Below are 19,536 nucleotides of genomic sequence, written 5' to 3'. Positions count from 1 at the left end.
TAAATGGTTTCAGTCAACTGATTACAGATCTGAAAACTGTTTCCTACCTCACCTACACACACACACACACACACACACACACACACACAAATCAAGATGCAGATGGATTATATATATAAGTATAAAAAAGAAAACAATAAAGTTAAAACAATATATCTTCATGACTCCAGGGCAGACAACTGTTACTTACTAAAGGACAAAAAGCAGTAACAATAAAGAAATTGTCTGATACATTTGATTACATTAAAATTACAAGGATTTGTCAGAACACTTTTAAAAAGTGAAAAGGTAAAAAAGTGTACACATGTGTAATACACAGTTAACAAAAGGCTCAGATCAAGAGTACACAAAAATACATAATGATCTCCTACAACATAAGGGGAAAACAGGCATCCATAATTTATAAATGAGACTATACAAATGGGCAACAAACATGGAAAGTTAACCTACAAATCCACTAGTAGTCATGATAATACAAATTTACACCACAAAACTACTACACACCAACCAGCATGCTTAGAATAAAAGACTACTAAGAGTTGCTCACACTACAGAGCAATGAGAACTCTTACCTACCCACTAGCACTGGTAGGAGTGTAAGTAGTTTTGACGACTTTGGAGAAATACTGAATACTGAAGAATATTCACACCAGCACTACATATAATAGCCTCAACATGGAAAGAACCAAAATGCCTTTCAGTAGTCATCTAACAAAATACAGAAAAGAAATGAAAACAAACGAACTATAGCTAAAAGCAATAATGCACATGAATCTCTCAATGTTCAGAGAAAGAACCCAGAACCCCATTCCTCCAAAAAAAAAAAAACCTACCAAAAATCAAAAAGACAACAAACAAAAAACCCCCACCACATTCTGCATGAGTTCATGTAAAGTTCACAATAGGCCAAATTAAACTTAGCTTTTCATAGATGTATACTGGTATGGCAAAACCATCAAGAAAAACAAGCAAGACAAGTCATGATAGGGATTATTTTGGGGACTGAGTAACACTGGAGTGACTGGGAGAGGGTAGGAAGTGGGCCTTTATGATACTGGAAATGATCTTTCTTCTTGACAAGAATGAAAATAAGTGGCGCTCACTTTGTGATAAATCATTAAGCTGGACATTTCTGTTCTGCTCTTTTATCTTGGATGGGCAATGCTGTATTTCACAATAAAAAGTGTTTCAAAAACATGGGCTTCAGCCCCTACTGTTGACTTGCTGGGTCTTTTCAGTTTTGTTGCCTGGAAATGGCTAAGTGAAGACTGGCTCTTTTTTTTTTTTTTTTTTCATTTATTTATTGTATTTGTTTTTTTTGGGGGGGGGAGAAATTACATTTACTTATTTATTCTTGGAGGACGTACTGGGGATTGAACCCAGGACCTTGTGAGTACTGAGCATGCATTCTACCACTGGAGCTACACCCTGCCCCCAAGACTGGCTCTTAAATTCAGCTGGGACAAAAGTCATCCAACTCAGGCTTCAGGGTCCAGCTGTCCTCTGGTCATCTGTCTACCACAAATAATGAGTTGATTTTCTGATCACCACCTAGCTTTCTACCATTATATTCTATTAGATAAAAGTCTGGAGGCAAAAAGAGGTCAGTAGTAAAACCACACTACTCCCTAAAATTCCAGTAACGTCTCTAAATCTATTCCAATTTCTAACAAAGATGGTAAGATATGTTACAATGCTTTTTCATTGGCCAAATTCTCAAAATTATCTATGTGGATGGCTCAAATAAAACTAATATATAAAATACATCTCTGGCATCCTCTAACCCAGCACTCATCAACAGAACCTGTAGTGTTGACAGAAAGTCTATTCCTGCACTGTCCACATGGGTAGCCACTAGCCACATGTGCCTATTAAGCATCTAAAATGTTCGAGTATGACTGAAATACTGAATTTGCAATTTAATTAAAAATTTAAATTTAAATAGTCACATGTGGCTGGTGGTTATACACTGGACAGCACAGCTCTAACCTGTATTCCTCTCCACTCTGGGTACCAACTCACAGCCAGTCCCGTGCCTCTTCTTAACATGGTCTTGTGCAGGGATGGCTACCAAGTAAGTGGTCACTTGACTAAGACACTGAAACTAGTTTCTCAAAACACTGACTTCATAAAAGGAACTAAGGAAAAAAAGCTGTAAGAAAAAAATAACAGGCATGGGGAAATGATATTTTGGAGAAAAGCCATCTGCTAGTATTCTTTCAAAAATAAATGTTGCCTTTATATGACGTCCATACTGTCATTAAGCTACTTGGATTTGACAAAAGCTCTAAAAACATGGTTATCAGAAAGAGTGAAATAAACCAACTAAATTCATTTCAAAAATACAAATGAAGATGACCAGTAATTAAAAGATTTCAAAATCTTATATAATTTTAAATCAGGCCTACAAGGAAAACCAACTGTATGGCAAGAGCCCAGTATGATAAATATCACAAAGGTATCATTTTATAACTTTCTACTTTTTTATTCATACTCTGAGCGAACAGGCAAACAGTTAATCAAATTTGTCACTGCATACTCACTGGTCCACCTTGCAGTAATGAAAGTAAATTTTATAGCTAGCTGGCTTACATACTCTTAACCCTCTAAATCTAAGTTAGAATAAAAGAAAAAAAATCAAATTTACCAGTTCCATCAGATGATTTATGGAGAGTGACACTGCTTCATTTGATGGTGGATCCATTAGCCTACTCAGAAAGTAAGCAATCCCACCAAGCCTTAAAATCTGAGGGGAAAAAAATGTAATTACACACATATACTGACATAGCTGTTTGGTCCTGCCTGTGTCACTCACTCAAATAAAGCATCAAACCTATACATGATTTTCAAGTTAGCTATTTTACACAGTAAGTTAAAATTAAATTTATGATTCTATAAAAACATGTTTAAAAGCCAATATACTACCTTCTAACACCCACCAACTCTATTAATGAGAAGATAAGGTGACAGTTAAAATCTCAACAAACAAGTTGACTAACAATTATCTTCAAGGTAAGGTTAATTATAGCAAAAAACAAAAGATGCCCCAAAAATGATAAGTAGTTTAGAATATGGGATAACATCTTAAGATGTAATAACCATAGCTAACATTGACTGAATTCTTACTATGTGCCAGGAACTGTTACAAGAATTTTATGAGGTCAATTTAAATAACTTGCCCAATGTAACAGACCTAGCTTGCCACTGGAGGAGCTGGGATTCAGACACGAGCGTCCGGCTCCAAAGCAGTACATGTGACTAAGAACTGTTTAATAAACATATAAAGGAAGCTTAAAAACAGTTCACAATTGACCCCTGAACAGGGTTGAACTGTGTGAGTCCACTTATATGTGGATATTTTTCGATAGATATAGTACTTGTATTTTCATTTTACAGGTCTTTGTGGGGAAAAGTTTCTATCTGATGAGACATCACAACCTGTAGAATTAAAAGAACTAGGGTCTGAGTCCTTATTCTATCTTAACTGTTCCAAGTACCTCCCCTTGGGTGAATCATTTAACAATTCTTTTTGTATTCTGAGGCAGAGAAGGCAGTAAGGGGTTTTCCACTGTAGAGGGAGGGCGGGGGGGCAGTGCCCTTACTAGGACCAATGTTGCTCAAGGGTCAACTATACAGACAGACACAAAAAAAACAAATGCGTGGTAAAAATTCTTTCCAGAAGATTAATATACTACTTTCTTCAATAAAAGATGTTGAAAATTAGAACCCCATTCCTATTTACTTTAACTCTCCCACCTAATTTACCTTTATTTGTAAACAAAGTTCTTCCAAAGGTGTTCTCAAAATTTCTGGCAGCTGATAGTCATCTAGAAGGCTGGCTCTAAGACCATTATACAGATGATAGCAATGACCAGGTTGAACTCTTAAAAAAGAAGGGGGGGATGCAGTATTATCAGCGACTTTTTAAGAACTCCAGAGAAAAGAGCAGGTAGTGAAAGTAGCCAGTATCTATTTCTTACAAGACACATCATAACTAATTTACTTAATTATTACTTTATTTTTATTAATGATATATTCCTTCTCCCCATCTGTTTTGAATAACCTTAAACCCGCTAAGTCTTTTTTTTTTTTAACATTTTTTATTGATTTATAATTTTACAATGTTGTGTCAAATTCCAGTGTTCAGCACAATTTTTCAGTTATTCATGGACATATACACACTCATTGTCACATTTTTTTCTCTGTGAGTTATCATAACATTTTGTGTATATTTCCCTGTGCTATACAGTGTAGTCTATTCTACAATTTTGAAATCCCAGGCTATCCCTTCCCACCCTCCACCCCCCTGGTAACCACAAGTCTGTATTCTCTGTCTGTGAGTCTATTTCTGTCCTTTATTTACGCTTTGTTTTTGTTTGTTTGTTTTTGTTTTTGTTTTTTAGATTCCACATATGAGCGATCTCATATGGTATTTTTCTTTCTCTTTCTGGCTTACTTCACTTAGAATGACATTCTCCAGGTCCATCCATGTTCGTGCAAATGGCATTATTTTATTATTTTTTATAACTGAGTAGTATTCCATTGTATAAATATACCACATCTTCCTTATCTAGTCACCTGTTGATGGACATTTAGGCTGTTTCCATGTTTTGGCTATTGTAAATAGTGCTGCTATGAACATTGGGGTGCAGGTGTCATCCTGAAGTAGATTTCCCTCTGGATACAAGCCCAGGAGTGGGATTCCTGGGTCATATGGTAAGTGTATTCCTAGTCTTCTGAGGAATCTCCACACTGTTTTCCATAGTGGCTGCACCAAACTGCATTCCCACCAGCAGTGTAGGAGGGTTCCCCTTTCTCCACAGCCTCTCCAGCATTTGTCATTTGTGGATTTTTGAATGACGGCCATTCTGACTGGTGTGAGGTGATACCTCATTGTAGTTTTGATTTGCATTTCTCTGATAATTAGTGATATTGAGCTAAACCCGCTAAGTCTTAGTTTTAAAAATGCAATATTGCTTCCACCTACCAATAACTTGGTTCCCTATTTCTGTTTTACAGATTCCAGACTGCCATGCTCACTTAACAGCAGTAAACTTAGGTTACTCTCTGTGCCTTGTGAGCATTTTATGTAACAAATCCTGCCATTAATCTATGTTACTTAAAAAACTTTTAGGTATGTGCTACTTATTGAGTTCTCAGAGAAATGCTGGAAACTTTTTTTACTGTTTGCATCTAGTGATCTGAATACTATTCCCTGGACAATGTTACGGACAGAAGTGAAGAGGTGAAGCATTTCATGCATTTTCAAGCAGAATAAGTATTTCTATGGGCTTCTGCTATTATAGCAGAAGGAAGAGGCCCTTTTCCTATAGGAGCAAAAATAAATTCTAGAAGTCTTAGCTATTTCTGTCATGAGTCTACAAAGGCCCATTATCTATTACAAAACATACCTGTAGAAACTAAATAAAGAGGGTAGTATATTTTGCTCTGGTCTTCAAAATAATTATCAATCTCATTAGGCTTCGCTAAAGAAATTTATATCTATGGAGCCTAAAGGGACTGTTTTCCATTTGAATTGAAACACTAACTCCACAGTCAATTTTCCCATTAGGATAGTGCAAGTAAAGCAATTAGATCCAATGTAGTATTTCATTACATTTACTTTATTTCCATGATTGTTTCAGGATCAAACCTAAGTCCTAGCATGTTTACTATTCATATATAAAAGTGTGCCGAATCATTTACCACAGTGAATACTTTTTGAATCAGTATCCATTGGTGATAGGTCTGCGTGGGAAAACCTCAGTCTTGCTGGGTCCCCAATCAAGTTATCCCGATAACTGATTAGAAGGTACATGTCTTGGACTAAGCCACAACTTGGGCTCAACAGCACTAACTAAATAATCTAACAAACTACCCAGAAATCAAGTTATACTGGGATAATCTACAAGGATTATAGCGAGTGAGTCAGAGCTTTACAGATAGAGCACAAACTTACAACAAAGGGTTGATAAAATGGTCTATAAAACTTTCTTTCAACTCTCCTTACCTAAGTCAGTACCTGAAGATTAATGGGAATCTTTCTGTTCTATCTTTGAGGCAAAATAAAAACTCTCTTCTACAACACTAGATGACTGGACTACTCATATGAGTAAGGGTGTAAAAATACTGCAAAGTATACACAAAATGAGTAAGCGCAATTACTTGTGTTAAAGGCAGATAATTTTTCTTACCACTAAGACAAAGATATTTTTATTTCTTTATGCCATCAACCACATCAGTGTGAAAAAAGGTACTTTCCTTGTGTTTTCATTGGTAACTGATACCGAAAAACCAGCACACCTGTAAAGTATAGTGATCAGGAGCCCAGACCGTGGAGCCAGATTTCCTGGATTCAAATCCTGACTCTGCTACTTATACAGCTGTGTGACTCTGGACAGATCACTTTTAATTTCTTTATTCTTGAAATGGAGATAATAACCTGCCTCACAGCAGCACTGTGGTGAGGATTAAGCAAGTTAATGTATATGAAGTGTTTAGGAGGTGACCAGACATTAAAATATTAGTAGTTATCATCAATATTACTAACATATGGTTTTAAAAAAGAAAATTACAACAGAGCTAATGAAGATAAAGAACACAGAATATTAATTTTAATTAACTGTATTGAGGAAGTACAGGTAGAAAAATCATAAAATAGTAAACCTGGCAGCTATTTTTTCAAAGAAACTATGATTAAAACAACTTTCCCATTTAAAAATGTCCTACAACAAATTTTTTAAAATATGAAAGGTAACGCTCCTAATAAATATTTTGAAATGCCAATGACACATTTTGCTGCTCTAAATTTTTATGTGTTCTAAAGGCTTCATACAAAGGTCCCATCTTACCTTCCAGCTCGACCTTTCCTTTGCTTGGCATTAGCTTTACTAACCCACTCAGCAGACATTGTACTGATGTTGTTCTGTGTGTCAAAGTGTGTCTCCTTTATTTTTCCTCCGTCTATTACATAAACTACATCATCTATGGTAATGCTGTTCAGAAAAAGATATATAAAATATTAAAACACATCAAAAGCTATTAACCTATAACAGGTCTACAGACAGGGATTTTAGAACATTTTTTATTGGGTCACATTGATTTTAGTAGTTCAAGATTTTCATCACTTTTCCCACATTTACCAACATTATGAGAATCAAGCCCCTAATCACAGGCAGCATCGGAAACTAAAGTGGCAGCAAATAGTGCCAATCCTGCAGATCACGTGCTGAATTCTTATTTGCCCACAGCCAAACTTCATAGATTGCCTGACGACTTTTGTACCTAACTTTGTGGGATAGGATGCCATGGTTCAATGTCAGCTTCCACAGAACAATCTATTGCAGTGACTATACTGGTATACAAGTATCTCCAAGGAAATACATTTTATAGGCTGTATATAACTAATTACTAAATTACCAAATGATTCCACCCCTAACCAATAAAAGACAAAAGAACAAAACTGGTGGGAAGGGAAATAGCTCAGACTGTATGCCTAACATGCACATGGTCCTGGGTTCAATCCCCAGTATCTCCGTTAAAACAAAGTAATTTTTTTTTTAAATCTTAAAAAAAAAAATAAAAATAAAATTGACCTCAGGTCCATTGATTCTTTAGGAAAGCTTTGGAAAAAAACACTTAATAGATTGTTTCTGAAGAGGCTAAAACATTAGTATAAGGTTAAATAAAAAAACCCCAAACCCAAAACCTGTATTTACTACCACAACTTAAGTAAAATAGCTTTATTTTTAAGAAGTTACAAAATATTTTGTAGAAAAAAAGATTAAGGTATGTTAACAATTTATGGGGCTCAAAACTAATGTAATCCTTAGTAGTTGGTAATTAAAACAATTTTTACCTGGTCTCTGCAATATTGGTAGCAATGACTATTTTCCGAACACCAGGAGGGGTTCTTTTAAAAACCTGTAGGAATAAATACATCAAAATCCCCAAAGTGAACTAATTTCTGATTGATCATTCTTGCAATTAGAGGAATTACTTCGATATTATTTATTTTTTAGCATTTTATGTTCATTCATTGACATATGCCTCTTAATATTCATATATATATTTAAATGGTATATTTCGTTTTCAATATCACAAAACTCCCTTTTGGTAAACCAAACTAAATTTCCCACATATGTTAACCTCACCACAAACAAGATTTCAGATGAAATGTGGTAATTTAAATTTATAGAATGTTTTTAAACAAAAGCTGGAGAGTATAAACATCTTATTGCATAGCCAACTTATAAAGGAGAGGGACGAAAGTTTAGTTTAAGGACAAGAATTATGAATTACCCAACACTGTATAGGTAAAGACACCAACCAACCAGACAGATGCCCACCTCCTCAGAACGGATGTCAGCTGGCTGTGCCACTGTATACTGGCTTTTAAGATTAGACTGGATTTTTTTTAAGAAATCCTTTTCAAATGGTGAATCCCATTAACAACATCATGTTGGCAAAGCCATTCAAGTAGAAAGAAGTCAGGTAGCCAAGTACTACTTGGTTGTAAAGCAAAAATAATAATAATAAAATGCATAAACTTATCCCCTCAGTTGTAAAAATGGTAATCAATAGAGGAAATGTTGTCAGTCTTTTCACATATGATATCTAGCAAAGGAATATATAATTTCCGGTTAGGGGTCAGAGATGGAAGAAACTCCACATTAGATACTCTTTCGTCCAGTCTTTGGAATCAAGAGTTCACTCTTTCCTCTTCTTCCCTCAAGTGTACACTCTGTATCTAATCCAGCTGGCTGAGCCTTACTCAGGATTAAGGTTCTAGCAAAAAGGTTATAAATCTCAGTAATAAATGTCTTGATATTTTCTTATAGAAAGAGTGAAAAAACTAGAAGGAAACAGAGGTACATTTTCTGATCCATCTTATTCTACTAGGAGCTGCAAACAATGCAGTCTAGAAAATTATCCTGCCTTTGAGAATGTAGTATTCATTCTAACCAGAGAAATCCCTGAATCGGACAGAGCCAAAGCATCTAAAATCATAACACAGTATTGAAATCTCAAACATACTAAAATACCTCCAAGTATATGAACTGTCACATCAAAATTTCAAACATCAAGCAGTAGCATGTCATAGATTATTAATATCTAGGTTGAGTTATTTTTATTGGTACTCACATACCTTTTTCTTTTATTCAGGAAACCCAAACAAGTTATTGGTGAATCCAATCTTTAAACATTTCCCTAATGTTGACAAAACTAATTTGATTTGTGGACTACCCTCTCTTATTCAAGTTTTGGTGCAATCATCCCCTGGAGACTCATTTAAAAAGCTTCTCAAAGAAGTACTGTTTTATGGATTACTATTTGAAAATGTCCCGTAAGAAGTAAAAGAAAATAAAACACAATAAACAGTCCTTAAAGCTTGCCTCAATTTTAAAAACAAATAAATTTAACAACATACCTGTGTCTGGTTAACTGTAGGCATCAGTGAATGTAAAGGTATAATAAGGAATCTATCTGAAAATCAGAAAATTAAATTTTAAGATAAATAGTTGCAGAAAAGCTCCATCAGACATACATAACAATGAATTCATATACTAAACCACGTAACTCTTAATTTATATTCCTCTTTTATAATCAGACCAACTTTATTCTTTATATTGTTTTCTGAATGCTTCAACAAGTTCATGTCAACTTATTCTGTCAATTTATTTCATATTCTCCAAATTCTTAAAGAATGCTTAAAAGTTGGAAGCACTCTTTCCAAATTATACTAGAACATCACTAACTCCATTCCCACCACTAATTAAAGACCAATGGATTGTGCTTAATAAGAATGAGTATGCTTAAAATAGGATTACCCAAAGTCTATAATCATACAAAGAATGTTTACATTTTAAAAGAAAATTACTTATTAAATTTTGATGTCCTACTTAAAAATAATGAAATGGTGCTGGTTAAATGTAATACATTCCAAAAGTGACCCACATTTTAAAACATAATTCTGTTAAAAACATTAAAAAATGTATGTTTTAAGTTTCAAAATGAAGTAGCTCAAGACTATCCATGATTATAAGCCAACCAAGTTTAGTGATGGGAAGGAGGGAGAGTGTTAAGGAAGCAAGGGTAAATTTCACAGTTACAAAAAATGCAGCCTGACTTAAACCTCTAACAAGAATGTCTGAATGACCCAAGATAGCTGTATTTCCCCAGATAAGAACTACTGTTATTCAAAGGAGATAAGATGCTCCCTAAAGACTCTCTATGACCAACCCTCCTGAACTTAAAAAGTAGTCTAAAGCCATCAAGTAACTGGTATTGCTAAAAAAAAAAAAAAAAAAAAGAATGCTCTGAATTACTCATCTCTGTGACACAATATGAAATACATCAACTAAAAATACTTAAGTCGAACTGAATCAAGGCTTTAGATATAATTTCCAGTTTATACGAAATACAGGCAAGAGGATCAAATGAAATAAAGATTCAGACAAATCCAGGAAGTTGCACCTAGTCTTTTCCACAAGTCATTACCACAGGCGAAGTGAGGGGAGGATGGGAGTGATGTTCCAGAACTAGAGTAAAAGATTAACCAGTTTGATTTTTTCTATAGTTTCAACAAGCTAGATATAAAAGACACTTTGAGGGAAAATGGGAAAATTTGATTTTAGACTGGATAACCAGATGATACTAAAGACCAGGTTAGACAATGGCATTGTGGTTATATAGAAAATTGTCTTTCCTTTTAGAGATACATGCTCATACATTTAAAGATAACATGTGACAGCTGCAATTTACTTTGAAAGTAAAAGAAATTTTGTTGAAGACAATATAATTGGGATAAAAATAGTTTATATTGCTGATACTGCACAACCAAAGTAGTCAATGGGAATAAAATATACATTTTTATGAGAAGAAATTAAGAAAGTTGACAAGCATTCAACAGTTTCAAGATATACTTTTCAGTCAGTACAGAGTTTGGCCTATTTCCCCCACTTCTATATGGCTAGCATAATATAAGTGATTATCAAGGCCAAATTTTAAAAATATAATTTATTTGAGAAAAAACGTTCCTATTAAATTTTTGAAAGTTTCTTTTAAAAGAAAGTAAGTTGTGGTGGAAGTATAAATTAATACTTCACTCCTTGAGAACATTTAATTTAAATTAGAAAGTTAAGGAAGTCAATTACAGTAATCTCTAATATCATACTCTTTCCCCACTCTCCCAAAAATGATCGCCACTGCACTTTTCTCAGAAAATATATACACACTCATTTTTTTTAAAACTAGAAGTAGATTATACAATAGTGTTTATCACAGGGGAAGAAGCAGCTAGAGTTGGAAGGTTAGACAAAGAAATAGTCCAGTTGTTTACAAAAGTAATTCAGTTGTATAATAGAATCACGACTACACTTTTTCTATAGAGAATGGTTATCACTGACAGGGAAAAGAGAAAGTAGCATTTCACTACAAATAAGTCATGGTAATAAGGTAAAAATATTTTTCCACCTAGAGAATAGAAAATAATTTTAATTATAGAGGATCCTTTCAGGGCATTACCACAATGGGATTTGACAAACAAGAAAAGATATTTTAGCCAATAAAATTAGATCTAAATATTTTTTAGTGTTTTGTAAAAGTAAAATGTATAAAAAGCCCTTAGAGTATGGTTAGAAAGTATATTCAGAACCATAAAATACTAAATAGAATGCTTTGTATTTTACTGTAAAGTCATTTTAGTAATGACTTCTGAAAATGCTTTACCTGAATTTCATAGGCGAAAAACGTCCCAATGCATTTCTCTAAGACATAAGTTTTATCTCTCAAAACATGCTGTTTAAAAAATCACCTGAGGGATTTTTTAAAATTTCAGATACTCTGGTCACATTCTAATATCTGGGGTTAGGACGAAATCTGGGTATCTGAATTTTAAACAAGTGCCATGGGTGACTCTGTTGTACAGTCAGAGTTGAAGAATACCAGGCTAAGGGATTAAATTCAAACTTTTTTTCTGCCCAACTAAACGCAGTTGTGAGTGAAAAAACAAAAACCTCAAATGCCAACATCCGAACTAAATTTAAGGGCTCAATTTTATTAGGCAAATTTAGGAAGACAGGAAAAACAGTCTCACCATAATACCAAATATAAAGAGTTTCACCTACATACCTACAATCTTCACCTCTGACTTAGAATTTTAGGGGAGGAAAAAAAAAGCTCCAACTTTTGAAAAAATCCAACCTGGGCTAAGCTCACCAAGCTCAAGTGAAAGAAAATAAACTACATATGATTCAAGTACCACCCCTGGAATTGCAACAGAACACATTTCTCTAATACCTGATTTAAACATCACTTGTGACATCAAGAGATCATGTAAAGTGCTGATATTGTCCCAGCCTGGTAGAAAGACCAGTATTGCACCATCCTATATGGAGGGGAAATAACCATTACAAAGGATCACATGACAAAATACACTAAGAGTACAATTCTGTGCACATTTATATCTTCATTAAAATTATACTAGGTCAGGATGATTTTAGTTACTAACTATAACTAAAGAATTGATATTAACTAGCATTCATTAGAAAGATAGTGAAAATATTCTTTAGAATTTCTTTTTAAAATCCTAAATCTAAAAAGTCACAGACATTAGCTAAAACCAAAGAGTTTCAAAAAAGTGAAGCTATTAGAATTTATTATTTATTAGAAGAATTTATTTTAGGATCACTTTTTACAAACAGGATTTACAATCCAGACATTTAATTTGTTTAGTCTTTCCTTCAAATAGGTCAAGTGTCTAAATTTTTTGGTAGTTTGAAATTCCTTTTTCAGGTGACAAAAACCATTTCATCCATAGGCTATTTTTAAAAAGCATTTAAGAAAATTAGTTTTCTTTTTTCATGGCCTTAATATGAAAATAAAATTGAAATTATGTCCCTTGAAGAAAAACAAAACTAACCTCTTCTTGCAAAACAATATATCGAATAAGGGCAGCAATCAAATTCAGATCAACTTTATCATCATCCATCATTTCCATAACATCTACAGTGCTTGCAGAATACCTATCAAAGTCAAATAGAAAATCATGAAATACTTGATAGTTCCCTGAAGTTTAATTTGCTAGAAAATCTTAAATTAACTCAATCTGCAAATGGAAAACGTAATCAATAGACAGGAAAGAATGACTGGGATTATAATAGTGTTTCCAAGTCAAATCAGCATAGTATTCAGCTGGAATGAAGACTTGCAATGCTATCCTTAAATATGTGCAAAGTCAAGACAATTCTGCCTTTTGTTTCAGTCTCTCACTTTCAAACAAAATAGACTTACCTTTTCCGCAGTTCTCTCACATAACCTGGCCAGCGTTCTTTATAGATTGCTTCTTTTTCTTCTTTGTCTTGTCTATTTACATGTCCTTGCATGAAACCCCTTTTAAACTGGGATCTGTGTTCTTTTTGTTCTGGAACATACCTAAAATAAAAACATTCTTAAGTAGCTTTTTTGAAACACTTTGGTTTTAGCTAATAATTTTGATTTTTTACATTTAGGATTTAAAAAAAATTTAAAGAACATATTCACTACACTTCCTAATGAACACTAGTTAAATATCAATATATCTGTAAGTATTAATTAACATATGAAATGACATTTTAGATAAGAATCATTCTTCTCTATCAAAGTATATAAACCTTTTGATCATTTTTAGCAATCAAAATTTTAAAAATAACTAGAGTTTCGTCTCTAAGTTTACATTTGCTTTTTGATTTTAACTTACAAATCAAAAGTTAACATTAATATAAGTCCAAAATAATGATTGCCTAGAAGGACTCAAATTTTGAATAAAGGAGATTTCCAAACCTGAGTACACACAAGAATTCCCTGAGAAGTTTGTTAAATACAGCTTCCTAAGTCCTATACCTCGTAATTTGGATTCAGTAGGTCTGGCTGGGGTCTCTAATCCAGGAATTTCAATTAGTGCCCCAGGAGATTCAGTGTAGCTATAGACCTACAGACCTATCCTGGAGAACTATTTAGTTCTGCTCAGTCCCACAGACACAGCTAATGGCAGGATCAGAATCAGCATTCAAATCTCTTACATGCCAGTCCAGTGCTATGCTATGACTCCACCATGCTGCAGTGCCTGCTAACAACAGAGGGCATCTGCCCAACAATGCCACCTACCATAAGTGGGTTCTGAGAGGCATGTGGGTGGAGACAAAGAAAAATGAGTCTACACTTTAACCCAAAAGCCCCTCAGAGGTCACCTACAGGACAGCATCTAGATGGAATAGGGGGTGTGGAGCATGGGTTTTGTGAGTCACAGAACGGTTCTGATGTCCTCGCTCTGCCACTGACTAGCTTTGTGACCTTGGGCAAGGTATAAACCTCTGGCCTTTAGTTTCTTATTTGAGAGATTAATACACTTAAACCAGTACTGGCATGAGAATTTTTAAAAAGTAATAAAGCACAGTGTCTGAAACATAGCAGACACCCCCAAAGTGTTCATCAATCCCCTTCCCTATTCAGTACCTGTGACCCAGGATTCCCCTAAGTCTTCGATACATATAGAGGCACCAACGTGAGGTAGGGCAACCTGAGACAGAGATTGGTCTAGTCAGCAGGATGGACCCACAGCTGGTTCCCTTCCCAGCAATTCCAAACATAGAGGTCACCTTTAAACCCCCCCCCCAACCAAACACCCAATCACAACCCTCCATAACATCTCACCCTGCTTTCTTCCTTACTTCCCTGTAGTGCAGCTCTTCTTCTGGGAAGAAAATAGCTGAGGACCTCTGCTAAAAACTTTTTTTCAACAACCACCCTCCTTCAATTCCCCTTTTAGAGCTGACAAATGCATAGATACCATCCCCTTGCTTCAAGAGACGCCCCCTCCTCTTTAACTACAATGCCTTGTACATTCCCTGCCTTCTAGAGAGCTTAAGAAAGCAATTCATCTTTATGTAATTTTAGATTACTGATCCCTAAAACTTTGCTTTCATTATTGCAAGCTGTTGCCTATTTCTTTTAGAGAATAATTGGTAAATGTGCTTGGTAGGAAGTGGGACACACAGTAAAAGTGGAACTGAGAAGGGAGAGCATACAAATTTATGAGCACCGATGATAAAACCAGAGCACAGAAGACCAACATACACTCTTTCACTTTTATATATTCCACCCTAACATACACACTTCCCTCTTTACTACTCTGAATTTCACGGCTTTCCTGACTTGTCCAGCCTATCTCTGCTTTATAAATTTATTCCTCAATATACTCTTCAATTCCCAGAACTGGTCAGTCACACCTTGGAGTTAAAGCTTGTATGTCTCCCTATCTAGATATAAGCTCTGAGGGTGAGGGAATCTTTCCCTTGTTTTACCCTCACATCTTAGTGCACAGTGCAAGCCATAAAGTTCAAAAAATATCTGTTAAATAAATGTCCACTCAAAATTCAGCTGACTTTTCTCCACATAAAATATGCAGCCGGATCTTTGTTCTCACCTTCCCACTAACACTTCCTGGTTTTCTCCTTTAACAAGTAAGCTGTGGAGTCTTGAAAAATATCAGCACAAATGTTTCTTTCTACATCTGTAGATGCAGTTACTCAGATGTTTACTATAGGTCAGGCACTGTGCTATGGACTACTTACAAAGATGAACAGGACAAAATCCTTGACCTTGAAAATTTGAAATCTAGTACAAGAGGCAAATATAGAGATACGTTACATGTCAATAAGGTAAGTGTTGTAAGAGATATGATAAAAGTACTCTGGAAATATTGTTGAGAAAGTAATTCACTCTGTGAGAGGTATCAGAGGAAGCTTAATGGGCAGCAAAGCTAGGATTTGTTCTTACATCACCCATAGTTTCTAGGTGAAAGGAGATGGAGAAGGTGGCAAATATAACTCTAAAAGGAGGAAACAGCATGCAACAAAGCATAAAGTCATGAAAGAAAGGGCACAAGCTGGCACAGGAGGAATAGTGTATTTAGGAGGGACAGACGATGGGATGCGTAAGCCTAGAAAAAGCAGGTGGGGCCAGCTGGTAAAGAGACTGGGGGTGACTGGCTAAGGAGCTGGAACCTGATTCTATGAGTCTGTACTTTCCCAGCCCCACCTCGTCAAGGAATACAGACATAATTTTGTACAGCCTCTTGAGAAGCCTGCTAGCAGCTAACGGCCAGTGCTGAGGGGATCAATAACTTGGGCATACAGCTGAGGTGCTCTGCTCCAGGCCATGACAAACTAGTTTTTGAGGAGAAATCTCAAGAGGCTCGGCCTCAGGGAGAAAGCTCACATGACCCGATCTTTGGGGAAAACAGATGCCAGCAGTTGTGAGAATGAAGACCACAGTGCCAACAGAGGGACTATTATATTAACACAGGAGAGATTAAATTAAAAAAAAGGTCCTTAAGCAGAAGAAATGAAAATGAGAATGCTACAGAAGAAAACTCTCAGGGTTTTTGTGAGGGAAAGTGGGATGGGATAAGGAATGACTTAGACTAGCTTGCTTACTAAGCATGTAAAGCAGTTAACAGACCCTGGTACATAACTGCTTGATAAATACCAGCTCTTCTGATCGACAGCTCAGCCAGCTGGGTGGAGGATAACAGCAGTAACTGTTACAGGACATACTAAGCAACACACATTGTTTTACTTTTTTTGGTGGAAGGATGATGAGATTTAAATATAAGATCATGATATTTGTTTGAAACATGTGAGGTTCAAGGAATCTGTGGTACTGGAATGCTGTTGAGTACAGAGTTAGGTAGCAAGCTTAGAGTTCAGGAAGAGCTTCAGTTCTGAAAGCTGTGAAAACATGAACTATGGTCATGGAAATAGGATTGCACAGTGAAATCATAAAAGGCTGAAAAAGTCTAATGAGAACTTTAAGGGAAAACCATACTTAAAGGGTGGGGAATGAAAGCCAGTAAAAAGAATGAAAACCAGGTAGGAAACCAGAAGAGAGGTTCAGCACTGAAGACAGAGGTCCCCAAACTTTCCTGCCCAGGGATCTGTTAACAACACTGATGCCTGGCCACCAGCCTAGACTTTGTAAGGTAATTAAGGTATGAAGTCTGAATGTGGCATCTGGATCTTAAAAGACTCCAGGTGATTTTAATGCGCAACCAAGTTTGGGAATCCCTGATTTAAAGAAAAACAATGTTTTAGAAGAAGTGGTTTCTGAGACTAAAGTTTGACAGAGGAATGGTGACATATTAGTACATTTTAACCTTTTTTAGTTCGTAATATTTACTTACCTTATTTTCTCAATTATATCTTCCAAAAGATACTCCACAACCGGAAAGGTAAAACCAGGTATGTGTATCATTGGACAGTTTCCTATTATGGTAGATAAAACATAAATCTAGACTCAAATATTCAAAAAAAAAAAAAAAACCCACCCAGAAACAAAAAACCCAAGACTTTAAATAACACAATGACTCCATTACTTTTCTTAACTTCAGAAAATGGCACTAAAACTTTTATAGCTCTACTTTGTATTTCCACTATCTAGCTGAATAAAAAGCAGCAGTCTAACCTTTACTCAGTATCAGTTTACTGCTACCGAACTTGTATGCGCATCTCACAGTTCTACAAAGTAACCCAGGATACCAAAGAATAGAACATTTTAAGTTGGCCAAGATGGTGCCATCAGAATCTAAGTTTTAGTGAAATCTACCCCGTGGTACCCAGAGTTAAGGAAAGAAAAGAATTAGAGACCTAACCAAATATTAAATTGTTGCTTACTATTTTAGAATCGCTAGTAATCATAGTAAAAAAAAAAAAAAAGTCTCTTAGTACTATTATTTAAATGCTATGTGTTTTGTACCAAATAAACTGTACACACTGTAAACAATAGCCAACAACGCAGCAGAGATCAAAGTATGGCACCACCTACTTTGGAGGTGGCACCACAACTGTGCCTCTGCCTTGCCTAAGTTTACTCAGTGTTAGCTCTGGATTTCATCAAAAAGGACAGAGACAAAGACAAAGCCAAGACATAATACGCTCAACTAATCTCATAAGCCTTTGAGGGTCAACTGGGCTGAATACAATAAGCACATTAAACAAAGTTCTGTTCCATTTTAACTCCCTCCCGTTTCACAACGTTTCCTCAACAATTATTAGCAGGAGAGACAGTGAGGCATAATTTTAAAAGAATGTACTATGAAGCTAATCAAAACTAGTTTCAAATCCTCTTGATCCTGTGTTATGTATGTAACCCTGGGTAAGTCACATTTAACTGCTCTGAGGCTCCTTTCTCATCTGTAAGAATGAGAATAATAGCTCCTACCTCACAAGGTTATTATGAGGATTAATGAAGACATGCCAAATATACTACCTGGCACAATGAAGGTGTTCCAGTATGGTAGCTAGTTATTACTGTTATTAGCAAACTGCCATCTTAGCTTGTGATATGACATAAGTCACAGAAGAATAACAAAAAAAGTTTATAAAATTATTCAAATCTATTTTTTGACTTCATTAATATCACCTTAATTATCTGGTGGTAGCACCAAAAGGCTACATGTCTTCACCATGAGGCCAGAGACAATGCCACCATTCTTTAAACAGATCCCCCTCAAAAACAAACCAAAACAAACAAAAAGCAAGTCCAGTTCTCCAATTCGTGAGACTAGAGGGTAAGCGACTATTTAAATGAAATGAACGGCTAAACATTCATTTTGACTACACTGCACCTAGCACTGTATTAGTTTTTTTTTAATTAACTCTAAATTCAGTGGCTTTATGATAACTTCCAAAAGTAACAATCAAAAATTTTACTCACCGAAGTATTCTGAAAATTTCTCAGCATTCAATGTTGCACTCATCAGTATTACTTTCAGGTCAGGTCGGTAACTGAGAAGATCTTTAATAACAGTCATTAAAACATCCGACTGTAGATTTCTCTCATGGATTTCATCAAGCACGATATGACTAACACTGGACAAATGCCTAAAGCAGAAGTGTAAAGTTGGTAACTCAGCACAAAATTCAAAAATGGAACCATTTTTCTTTTACATAAATTAATAAAACCCAATTTAATTATTTAACTAAATATCCTAGGATGAAACATACTCACGGGTCTGACTGAAGCCACTGAAGGATGATTCCTGTCGTACAATATAAGATAGAACCTTGTTTCCTTGGCAACCGACTATAAATGAAAAGATACGAGTTAATTCTTGGTTTTCTTTACTAGTAAATTACTAAGTACCACAGAAGTTTAAAAGAAAATCTTCAATTTAAAAAATGCTTCCCGTTTTAATGAAAACCTTCATACTTAACTTTTTACTTACAGGAATGCCTACTATGATAAGAGTAATGAGAAATACCGCATTCAAGTTCATTATACATTATTTTTGTTGTTATGATACAATGTTAGTGATTTCTTCTTTTTTTTTTTTCAACTTGCTTGATGGTTTTATTTTGCAAATTATTTATCAGAGCAAAAGTATTCTAAATGCAATTTAAAAGAGTATTTTATAATTAGTTGGGTTAAAATATTTTAAAATTCAAACAAAACATAGGCTTTAGGGATATCTTCTACTTGGAAGATCTTTTTCTGGGC

At 35.1% G+C, this 19,536-nt stretch overlaps 1 protein-coding gene across 1 annotated transcript in view; it reads right to left on the bottom strand.

Annotated features, from left to right (window-relative positions):
• The window catches only part of DHX36 (DEAH-box helicase 36), a 42,819-nt gene that overhangs the window by 10,383 nt on the left and 12,900 nt on the right, over positions 1-19,536 (bottom strand). The window contains exons 7-17 of the mRNA XM_010952015.2: positions 19,048-19,122; positions 18,754-18,920; positions 17,222-17,303; positions 13,294-13,434; positions 12,923-13,025; positions 12,301-12,388; positions 9,431-9,486; positions 7,859-7,923; positions 6,852-6,995; positions 3,766-3,883; positions 2,648-2,746 (exon numbers count right to left, since the gene is read on the bottom strand). Of these exons, the coding sequence (XP_010950317.1) occupies positions 2,648-2,746; positions 3,766-3,883; positions 6,852-6,995; positions 7,859-7,923; positions 9,431-9,486; positions 12,301-12,388; positions 12,923-13,025; positions 13,294-13,434; positions 17,222-17,303; positions 18,754-18,920; positions 19,048-19,122 (1,138 nt within the window). The remainder of the gene's footprint in view (positions 1-2,647; positions 2,747-3,765; positions 3,884-6,851; positions 6,996-7,858; positions 7,924-9,430; positions 9,487-12,300; positions 12,389-12,922; positions 13,026-13,293; positions 13,435-17,221; positions 17,304-18,753; positions 18,921-19,047; positions 19,123-19,536) is intronic.

The sequence above is a fragment of the Camelus bactrianus genome, chromosome 1 (genome assembly GCF_048773025.1).
Source record: "Camelus bactrianus isolate YW-2024 breed Bactrian camel chromosome 1, ASM4877302v1, whole genome shotgun sequence".
NCBI lineage: Eukaryota > Metazoa > Chordata > Mammalia > Artiodactyla > Camelidae > Camelus > Camelus bactrianus.
Note: the sequence above shows the minus strand (reverse complement) of the source record. Positions and strands in the feature narration are given on the sequence as shown.